The 11795-nt window shown below is 38.5% G+C and overlaps 1 protein-coding gene across 1 annotated transcript in view; it reads left to right on the plus strand.

Moving 5' to 3' along the window:
• The window catches only part of LOC107755242 (four and a half LIM domains protein 3-like), a 44237-nt gene extending 34452 nt beyond the window's left edge, over positions 1–9785 (plus strand). Inside the window, exons 2-6 of the mRNA XM_016571964.1 lie at positions 3319–3498; positions 4842–5016; positions 7304–7473; positions 8198–8384; positions 8528–9785. Of these exons, the coding sequence (XP_016427450.1) occupies positions 3343–3498; positions 4842–5016; positions 7304–7473; positions 8198–8384; positions 8528–8679 (840 nt within the window). The 5' untranslated portion in view covers positions 3319–3342 and the 3' untranslated portion in view covers positions 8680–9785. The remainder of the gene's footprint in view (positions 1–3318; positions 3499–4841; positions 5017–7303; positions 7474–8197; positions 8385–8527) is intronic.
• Positions 9786–11795: the final 2010 nt, after the last annotated feature.

Consider the following 11795-nt stretch of genomic DNA (forward strand, 5'->3'; position numbering starts at 1 on the left):
CGACGTGTTTTGATTTTGAAACGTGCAGTGCTCATGTTTATTCAACGAAGTCAAACGGCACAAATAAATCAATGTATGGGAAACACTGGTAATGTATATCGAAATATCGGAAATGTTTAAAAATCATATCACCGTTATTGAAAAAAATTATATCGCGATACATATTGATATTGAATTATTGTCCAGCCCTATATAAACAGTATATAAATATTACTAAAATAACACTGCTGGGCATGCTATGGTACAGAATAATGATGTTAAAGGCTTATCAGAATAAATAAAGGAAAAATCAAGTTTAATATGTATGCCAATTTCTTTGAAATGCTTGATTTAGTTTGGTTTTCAAAACATATTTTTAAAGAAAAGTTTTAGTTTAACGACGATCAAAAATATTAAGTGGTGTAACCATCAAGTAGTAATATTGTTTTCTTACACCTTGAATATGTGAGTGTGCACATCTTAAAATAAATCATTATTTTCAAAAAAAATATTTAAATATATTTTTATATTATATAAGTTTTTGGAGAGTCACACATGACATTTTACATCCTGAATCAACCTTGCCTTATCTCTACAAAGCCATAATATATTTTAAAAGCAAATTTGCATTTTTAATGTACATTTGACTAAAAAAGGCCGAAAAAAGTGTGTGATGATCTCATTGAGATGCAAGAAACACAGAACCATGATAGCCTTGATGGGAACAAAGAAGGTTCATATTCCCTCAAACGCAGGTCTGTAATGATGTAAACCAGGGGCAGCCTCAGGCCACAGGAGCCTTTAACATTAACACTCCCTAATTTACGAGCAGATCCAAGGCAGAGAATCTTTTAAAGCAGCTCTCAGCTGAGGGTAAGTGGTATCATCGTAGTAAAAGAGTGTCAGCTGATTATTTATGAAGCTTGGGGAGGTGTGTTGCCCTTTTTTTATCTTAGCCTTTCACACCCACGATTATTTGAGCCTTTTGTCATGCCAGGAGAAAGAGGAAAGATGAAACATGGTGGTTGATATCTTTCATCTTGCATCCTGTGATTACACCCTCCCTGTAGGCGTGTGTAAGACAGGGAGCGCAAATAGATTCATTATTTCAGCGGTGGCTGATTATTATTATTAGCGGGGTGGAAACTGATACACTGAGCTTGTCTCTGCCAGGGAGGCCTATCACTTATCATAAGGCTTTCCTCCAACATCTCGGTAATGTTTTGGCAACCTGATAGCGTTGCCGCAATGCTGTAACAATATTATTCCGTGACGGGCACTTGCAGAGCCGTACGCTCATGTTAAGGTCAAGCTGGTGTTTTTATTGCACTGTCAGTTTTTGTGTTTACTGTAAATGGTTTTAACACCTCGCATTGTGAACGTGGGGTATGTTATTGTATCGAATGTGAACAAATCTGATCCGTACTCCCCTAGAGCATCTGATGTAAGACAGGCATTACAAAATAAAAAACACAAACCCATCTGTGTTGTTTTGGGATCAGTGCTTGTTCTTTCAAAAAAATGAAGAGTCCTCGTCACATTTGCGGTTCTCTAAACAATCTCCCTAGGTGGTCTGCACATCCAAGGTAGAAGTGTTTACTTCACAAATATTTGCTTGTGAAGCATGCAAATTCACAGACCTCCAACAGTCAAGAATATAGTCTTACCTCTGTGATCTTGCAGGCCTTTTATCTGTCAGGCAGTGAGGGGTTTGTCTTTTTTTCGGCACGTGGATGACTAAGTGAGAACGTCTGGGTTAGATGCAAACTCCAGAAATTTGATAAACCTATAATAAAGAGGAAAATGCCTGTAATTTTTATTTATTTAGCCTATTTGGTCATATGTGCAAGCAATGGTTTGAAAAGTTGGGCTCATGAATAACTTTAAATTTATTAAATTTATCAATAATCATTCAGCTATAATTCTGGTTTGTGAACATTACATTTTGATGTAATGTTTGCCTGATTACGTAAAAGGCTAGATATATTAAGGTGTCGTTTTCTTTCATGCAAAAACAACAAGATGCAGACAACATTTTAGGAAAAAATATTGTTTTTTTATTTTTTTATTTAAAGGGTTAGTTCACCCAAAAATGAAAATTAGCTTGTGTTTTACTTACCCTCGAAGCATCCTAGGTGTATATGACTTTCTTCTTTCAGACGAATCCAGTCGGAGTTATATTAAAAATCGTCCTGGCTAGCTAAAGCTCTATCATTACTAAAGTAAGGAAACTTTGCTTCATTTGCTCCTATAAACAAACTCGCGAGACTAGCATACCTCAGAGGCGCGCGCGCTGCGCATACGTGCCAGAACTGCTTCAGTGAATGACAGTCAGCGGAAGTGAGAGAAGAGTGTTTATTACATTTGAAATATGGATATTTTTCTTACAAAAAGATCTGCACACTGTTATTCTCCCTTTATTCAAAAAAGTTAAAAATAGCAACGTTTCGGTCAAAGACCTTCGTCAGGCAAACACGAAGGTCTTTGACCGAAACGTTGCTATTTTTAACTTTTTTGAATAAAGGGAGAATAACCGTGTGCAGATCTTTTTTCTATTATTTGATGTACCTTTTGTTTGATCTTGCACCTGGCCAAGACTTTTTTGGATGTGCGTACTTTGACCCCTTTCTTTATTTTTCTTACAAAAACACATGGATTCGCTACAGGGAGCCTTTATTCATCCCCCGGAGCCGTCTGCGGCATGTTTTATTATGAATGCGCGAGCTTTATTTGACGACTTGTGGACTGTTCAACTGCAACACCCTCTGACTGCAATGATAGAGCTTGGAATAGCCAGGACAATTTTTAATATAACTCCGACTGGATTCGTCTGAAAGAAGAAAGTCATATACACCTAGGATGCCTCGGGGGTGAGTAAAACACAAGCTAATTTAAATTTTTGGGTGAACTAACCCTTTAAGTACTTTTATCTTGCTACAGTGTCTCAAAAACACAGTCATCACAGTGTGAGTGAAAAAAACATTGAGAAACATTGGTCTTTGCTCTGTGGCCAAGCAAAGCAAAGCTCCTAAAACACAATGATCATCTCTCAAAAAGTGGGGGTCAGACTTAGAAATGTCTAAAAGTGGGCTCCTGTTGAAGCTCCGCTACAGCTTCCACGTCACATGCAGCACAGAGTTGTGCACTTGCTAAAATTCCAGCTTCCTCCCTCTCATTTCCCAGCTATCATCACAGAGCTATAAAACTTAATAGACATTTTGCACAGTGCTTCATGACAGATCTGCCTGTTTGTGTTTGTTAGTGTGTGACTCTTTCTCTCAGTGCGATGTAGCCATGACTTGAAGGCTTACCTGTCTGAATGTTCCTTGTGTGTTACAGGGACCGACTCGGATCAGGAGCAACATGAGCGAGCGTTTTGACTGTGACAACTGCAAGGAGTCCTTATACGGCAGGAAGTACATCCAGGCGGAGGACAACCCTTACTGCATCCCTTGCTACGACAGCCTGTTCGCCAACACCTGTGATGAGTGCAAAGAGCTGATTGGCCATGATTCAAGAGTGAGTTGTGCTTATTAAAGGGATAATTCTCCTAATTTACTCTCCCTTGTGTCATTCCAAACCTGTATTACTTTATTTCTTCTGTGGAACACAAAAGGAGATATGTTTGCAGAATGTTTAAGCTGCTCTTTTAAATACAATGAAAATAAATATGGACTGTTGCTTTAAGGTGCCATCACATTTTGATGAAAATTTGCATACAAAAAGGTCCATTGCACAGCTCACAAAGAAGTCACTTTCAGATCTTTCTTTCTGTTGGTTAACATAATGAATTTGCCTAACAAGCTATAACAAACTGAAAAGCCTTGCAAATAGTGTCTGGTTTACTTTCTACAGCAAAATGTTGATTTTACAGGAGCATATCCATGGTGGTTGGAAAAATTTGAGGCTCAATTACACTGTAAAAGCATTTTAATGTGGTTTCAGGCTGAAACTGTCCATTTAGCAGATCTTTTGAGAGAGGCATTTATTGTCCAATTAGAAATGTCATTCAGCTTCAGTATTCAGGCAACAATGTTAAAAACCGAAGGCAAAATATTAACAATTGAGTCTTTAATCCTTCCCATTTTGAGGGTAACTAATCCCTTCAAAATGAAATAAAAACCAAACAGCGCAGTTCATTTACCACTGTAGTAAACTCCCCACAGGAAATCGCAAGTCCATGCGCTTACAGACAAAGAGTCTGATGACTTATTGAAAATGAGGGACAGCAGATGCTAAATTAAGTCACTGTTTGTCTTGGCCATTTGCAGCACAGGTCATAAATTTCACCCTCCCTGTCTTATTACTATGTGTTTACATATTTTACATGAGGAGTTGACCCAGGCGCCATGATCTCCACAGACACACACTCATAACTAGATGCACATGTGCTAGCGTTTGAGAGGCTGAATTGCTATTACTTGAGATCTTAATCAGAAATGTACTTGGGATCGAGGAAAAGCTAAGTTTAATTTGTGGCCTATTTTGACTTTTTTCTCATAAACACAGCTAATATGTTGGTATGTCAACTTGTCTTTAACAATAACCACAATTTTTTAATATTCTAATATGGAGCCCCCGGTCCACCATCTGCTGTTAGTTCATGTTTGTATTGAAAGCCTCTTGGTTAAAGAGAGATTTCACTTTAAAAATGAAAAGTTTGTCATGATTTGCTCTCATGTTACCCACATGTCGTTACAAACCCGTATGACTTACTTTTATTCTGTGGAACACAAAAGTACATTCTTCAACATTTTTCCTTTTGTGTTCCATTGACGAAAGAAGGTCATACAACATGATTTTTGCATGAACTCTCCCTTTAAATGTTCATAACATCTCTGTGTTGTGTCCATGTGATTCAGGAGCTATTTTACGAGGACCGTCACTACCACGAGCACTGCTTCCGCTGTTTCCGCTGTGACCGTTCGCTGGCAGACAAGCCCTTCACCAGCCAGGACGATGCTCTTCTGTGCAATGACTGTTACTGCAATGAGTTCTCCTCCAAATGTGTGGCCTGCGATAAAACTGTCATGCCTGGTATGAATGACATCAGCACACCTCATCAGTCATAACTCAAGTCATTACCCGACAAATCTTGTTCAGACTGGTCTCAGATCTAGTCCCTTCGCACTCTGGCACCAGTTTGCTTCTTCAGTTTGTTCTCAATTTTGTTGTGTAAGACTGCAAGTCTTCACACTACTGAAACAGACAGCTTGACATGGCCACAGGTATGCAGGTAACGTTAGATTCACAAACATGAAGGAGCCAAACAGAGAAAGAGGGAAAGTTCTGCCAAAGCAAATCTGTAGTACCAACAGCATGACTAAAATAGAGAGAGAGAGAGATGTGAGGGAGTGTTGAGCAGTGAGGACCAGGTTAGATGTGACAAAATAATTGCCAGTCTGCCTGGCGGCTTACTGTCTCTCAGCCAAATCATTGCGCATGGCTGCCGTCCAAGCATCTGATGATAAGCCAGTAAACTAAATCAGCAAGGCTGCATCCATCTGAAATGCAGGTAACAATTCCAAGAGGTTACGTATGTTCTTTTACAAGGCTTGCAAAGTGAGCCCTGTATTGAAAGTTATGTATTTTTCTAATTCCTGCAATGCATTGATTTTCCATAAATGCGGTTAGAGTTGTGGTTAGAGTTTGTTTTTAACCTAAGTATGAAACTTCTGCAATTTATTCAGCTTGAACCACTTGCACTACTGTTCACAAGTTTGGGGCCAGTAAAAAAAATTATTTTCAGCAAGGATGCATTAAATGGATTAAAAGTGATTTTTATTTCAAATAAATCATGTTCTTTTGGATTTTTTTATTCATTAAAGTATCCTGAAATGTATTCCACAAAAATATTAAGCAGCACAACTGTTTTCAACATTGAGCACAAATCAGCATATTAGAATGATTTCTAAATGGACCAGAGTAATGGCTGCTGTAAATTCAGCTTTACCATCACAGTTTGGTGAACATAAGAGACTTCTTCCAAAACGTTACAAAAATGTTAATGACACCAAACTTTTGAACGGTAATGTAATGCCATTTTGTTAACAATTTTAGTCTTAGGTGTGTTAGTCTACTTGGTTTTTGTAGATTAAGCACTGTTAGAATGTTCAGCACTGACAATGTAACCAACAGTGAAGTTGTCATATTATTTGAATACTGAATTGTGATTGATCTTCTTCCTGACATCTATTTGCATATTGAACTCCTGTTGGACTTTTCTTTCGTGTGCATATTTAACTATCTAAAGTCACCTTTGGACTGCAAAGATGTTTGCTGAGTATCCTGACAACGGGAAAGCAGCTCTGATGTGCTGTTTCATTCAAACAAAAATTTAAATTTTAACATTTATTTTGCTGCCTTGCAAATTCTTTTATTTCGTCCTGGAAATGTAAATTAAAATTAAAATTTGTAGCTGTTATTTTCAGAGGTAAATCTAGTGAACAAATCAAGCTGTATTACAACCTCCAAAAGCTGCCATACCAAAAAAAAAAAAAGGAGATAAAAAAATATTCTGCCACAATTTTGAGTCCCAGTTCATGTAACCTGAGGGCTACATTTATAGGAAGAGGAACACATTGTTAGTGGTTAGGACCTTTGTTTGTGATGTGCAGATGACAAGGGAAAGAGAAAGGATGGAGGGCTCTGTTTCATGGTTCATACTTTGCTTTGATGAATGTGGTGACATGTTTTGGGGTGAGTTTTGAACTTGAGCAAGACGGCCTTACTGTAACTTGATATTTCTTCAAAATGTCTTTTGTTATCCAGGGGATTACGACCTTTATCTTTTGCTCTCTGTGTAAAGCTTTAGTGATTTTGGCAGTGGGGCCTCTTTAAGGAGGATCTTCACAAGTCTTTTGATCTGGGTAACGTGTGAATCTTGTGAGATCTCTTAAGAACCACGAAGTCTTTCACTGGGTGACACAGCCAGGTGAAGTGACTGTTGGTGACCTGCTCATCAGCAGGTCCCACAATGGAATAATGCAATGGTGGTCCTAGAGGTGAAAATACTTTTTTATCAGAAAATAAGACATAACCCTTTTCCACCAAAATTATGAGTGGAATTGATCATAGTCTAGCTTTGATAATGGCCAGAAGTAATTCAAATATATATATATATATATATATATATTTATATTTAACTCGATCCAAATATATAATCAGTTCACTGCCCTAGTTATTATATATGTAAAGTTACATCACCAACTTATAGATTTTGTGGTAACGTGGTCTGAACAGCTGTCAAAAACAAGGAAACTGTTTAATTTAAAGGCTTCCTTTCTTTTTTTTTTCTCTCTCTCACTCTCTCCCTCTCACACAGGAACCAGGAAGCTTGAGTATGCCGGCTCCACGTGGCATGAGGACTGTTTCATTTGCAACAGCTGTCAACAACCAATAGGCTCCAAGTCATTTATCCCAGATAAAGATGACCACTATTGCGTACCCTGCTATGAGAACAAGTTCGCACCGCGCTGTACTCGATGTAAACAGGTCAGTGGTGGTTTTACTAGCTTCTCTGCCTGAAATACGTAACCATGTGTTCCTCATCAGTCCACACACACATTCCCTCCACAAAAAGTCTGAATTCTGACCTCATTTCTCCTTCCTGTTGCTTATCAGAAGTCTTGCTGGTCACTGGTTAACTCTGGCTGTCAATTTCACATCCTGTACTGACAAACCACCATCTGTTTGCAGTCTTGGCTCTATAGTTCTGTGAAATACAAAAAAAAAATGAATTAAATAAATGTTTTGTTAATTAAATAAGATTTTTGTGCTTTTGTTTTTTAAAGAAGACCCTTGTGCTCACTAAGGCTGCATTTATTTGATAAAAATACAGTAAAAACAGTAATATTATGCTATTTTAATATATTATAAAATGTCATTTATTCCTGTGATGGCATTGCTGAATTTTTAGAAGCCATTACTCCATTCTTCAGTGTCGCATGATCCTTCAGAAATAATTCTAATATGCTAATTTATCAATCATTTAACAATCTCGTATCAAACCTCAATTGTTGGAAACAAGTAAATTACATGAATATTATATGAATGTACTCTCACAACAAGAGGTTGTACTGTATGGATAACAAACCATGGCAAATGAATACATTTGAATGTCATACCTTTTTCCAGGTAGCTTGATTTAGGTCAAGTATACAGAAGCTCATGCGGACAGGTTACTGTTTGTGTCTCTGATGAACTCTCTCCACCTCAGGCCTTGGCTAAAGGTGGTGTGACCTATAGGGAAGAGCCATGGCATAAGGAGTGCTTTGTGTGCACAAGCTGTAAAGTCCAACTAGCTGGTCAGCACTTCACCTCCCGTGATGACAGCCCATACTGCCTCAAATGTTTTGGCAATCTGTACGCGAAGAAGTGTGAAGCCTGCAAAAAACCTATTACAGGTAAAATATGCATGGATGTCATTTTGGTTTAAAAATTGACAGTGGTGCCGCAACAGGTTTTGTTCAGGGATTACAGATGTGTTAGTTTTGAACTCATCGGAAATGTCACAGACATCTTACATGTTTTTTTTATTTCCTTTTAGGTTTTGGTGGAGGAAAGTACATTTCGTTCGAGGACCGGCAATGGCACCAGCCGTGCTTCACCTGCTCTCGATGCTCTGTGTCGCTGGTGGGCGCTGGCTTCTTCCCTGAGCAAGATGAGATCCTCTGTCGCAACTGCAATGGCAACTTATAGAATGCAACCCCTATCCACACACTTTACCTTCCCATATACATGCATACATATACATGCACACGTCTATTTTACACTGCTGTGCCCTCACGTGAGAACTTCACATTTCAAGCTATGCCTATGCTGATACTGCTGTTTGAGATCCCAGCAAACCAGCAATCTGCCCCCACACACAACGGTCTGAGTTTCACCAAAATACTCAAAAAAATAGGCTTACTGGTTTATGACTGGATAAACGAGACTTTAAAAGATGCACCAGAGATTGCTGTTGAGTTGGTAAAGCCACGCAATGCTGAGTTCCAACTACAGTCTGTCCATTGCACAATCCAGAATCAACACTCTATAAATGTGTAGGTCTCTATGCACAGATAAAAATATCTGATCTGCCTACTAGTTATTCCCATCTTTATTTTTCCTGGCCAGCCAGAACTGTCATTAGGCTGGTAATGGTCATTAATGGGTGGATGTAGTCTGTGTTTACAGCCTGTGAAAGAACTCATAAACACTCAAAGGTCAAAGGTTTGGTGTTCTGTTGAAGTGACTGAACGCCCATTTAGAATTGTTCCAAACACTCTGTGCCAATCAAAGTGTACGTAAATGAAAGCACGACTGATTTTAAGTCTTGGGAACAATGAAAGTTACACTTTGAGAAGCAGCCACCCAAAGCTGAACATCTAAGCATTCACACACCATATATGTCACACAAATATGTGTGACTGCTGTAGTTAGTGAGCACTTTTTTCTAGAACTTCACTGAAACCTTTTGTCTTTCTTAGCCGAACTTCAGCATCAAACTACATTTGATGCATTGCACATGCATGCATTCATTTCAGTGGGAGTCTTCCAAAATGCATAGCAATGTCAGAAAAAATTACAGCTGAAATGTTTCTGCAGTCCAGAAATATGTGGGAAAATGAAGTTTGAAATGCTTTTTGTCTACAGGTGGAAGACAGAATTGCATTTGCACTACTAGCTTGAATTATATATAAAAGCACAAAAACTTCAAGATACAGCACGCATTACACTGTATATACACAAACTACATATTATTTCCTGTTCACTTCCTGTTTTTTAATTGTTTGATAATTCGTTATGACCTCTACAGTCATAATTTCTTTAATCTCCTTTTTTCTTCTTTTCTTTAGTCTTCGTGTTAAGAGTGAATGAAATGAAACAATATGTGTGTTAGTATGTCAACAATTATAGTATGCATGTTGTCAAACTTTGTCAAATTGAGACATTATTGTTATTTTATTGATGCCAATTTTACTAGTTTCACCTTCTGAATATTTCTAAATATATATAAGTGTAATCACTTTGAGCTTTAATGCAGAAGAGTTGGCTAATGTGCATTTCTTAATTAAAGTGATTCAAGCTTTGTAAGTTTGAGGTGTGGTAAAAAAAAAAACTTAAAAAAAAAAAGTTTATTGATTGTTTTTTGATAAATATTTTATAAATTAAACCAATTGTAATGTTTTTTTTTTCTAGAGACTAGAATAGATTATGCAAAAGCACCAAAAACTATATTTCTGGTACAAAAATTACCCAGTTTAGGCCAAGGACATTCAGTTACCTAAGAGCCTACTAGTATCCACTACGGTCTACATTCTACAATCTCATTCAGGGTTACCTTGTGCCTCTAGATGGGTGTGTTTGTGCAAACGTGCTGAGAGTGCTATTTCTTCGCCTTGATGAGGCATAAGAACTTTAAAAAAACACGTGGCCAAATCCGCTCCCTCTCAACACTGGTGAAGGTCTTCCTCCCCTTCTCTTTTTCAGCATTTTCACCAAAGAAGGAAATGGAAAAGGAGAACGGGACATGGTGGTGGGGGAGGGAGGCCTTCTGGTGGAAGTTGGGAGATCATGTGGGAGGGAACAGCCGAAAACGAAAATGAGAGGATGACAGAGGAGAGAGGGAGGGAAGATAGAAGCTTTTGGAGCTGGTCCATGGCACTTCCACTGGGGTTCAGTTACATACACACAGTCAAGAGGTTTATGGGAGAAAAAAAGAGAGGGCCAGTGAGGCAATGGTGGAGAGTTAGAAGGATCACATGAGTGGTGAGTGAATCATTACCAGGGAAGGCCTGTGGGAAAACCGAACACTGTGAAGTTGAAGTATTTCAAAGCTTCACCGACTTAAGTGGCTCCTGTATTTAATTAATCAACAAGTGATGAGGCCACCAAACCTGATATAGTCACTGAGATGAGTCAGCATTTTCACCAAAGAAGGAAATGGAAAAGGAGAACGGGAGATGGTTGTGGGGGAGGGAGGCCTTCTGGTGGAAGTTGGGAGATCATGTGGGAGGGAACAGCCGAAAACGAAAATGAGAGGATGACAGAGGAGAGAGGGAGGGAAGATAGAAGCTTTTGGAGCTGGTCCATGGCACTTCCACTGGGGTTCAGTTACATACACACAGTCAAGAGGTTTATGGGAGAAAAAAAGAGAGGGCCAGTGAGGCAATGGTGGAGAGTTAGAAGGATCACATGAGTGGTGAGTGAATCATTACCAGGGAAGGCCTGTGGGAAAACCGAACACTGTGAAGTTGAAGTATTTCAAAGCTTCACCGACTTAAGTGGCTCCTGTATTTAATTAATCATCAAGTGATGAGGCCACCAAACCTGATAAGGTCACTCAGATGAATGATGAAGCCGTACAACTGCTGAATGGTGAAACCTCTTTTATTATCCAGTTGTGAATAGATTTACTTTTGCCTGACATTATAATGGCTGCATTAAATAAGCAAACCAAACATAATAAAGACATTGGATTCAAATTATGAAACTCATTTAAATGGATTTCACTTCCGTATAAATTAGTACAACTGTGGCTGATACTCAAGGTACAGTATAAGAGTAGATCAGCAGATCAGCAAGTACTGTGGGGCAAAACCAACAAGAGCATAATATTTTATGCTGGTTAACATGATGCTGTTAGCCCCTGCTGGTAGATGTGTGTACTACGGTACAACTATTCCAAAGTAGCCATGTATTATATCAAAATACATTTAACTGCAAACAAGATATGTATTGTTTGCAAACTGAAAACATTTTATTATTGTATAGTAGATGTTTTACCAGTTTACAAAAAGGTGAGGACCAAGAACAGATCCCTGGGGAAC

Source organism: Sinocyclocheilus rhinocerous, unplaced genomic scaffold (assembly GCF_001515625.1).
Source record: "Sinocyclocheilus rhinocerous isolate Xijiao unplaced genomic scaffold, SAMN03320098_v1.1 scaffold11, whole genome shotgun sequence".
Taxonomy (NCBI): domain Eukaryota; kingdom Metazoa; phylum Chordata; class Actinopteri; order Cypriniformes; family Cyprinidae; genus Sinocyclocheilus; species Sinocyclocheilus rhinocerous.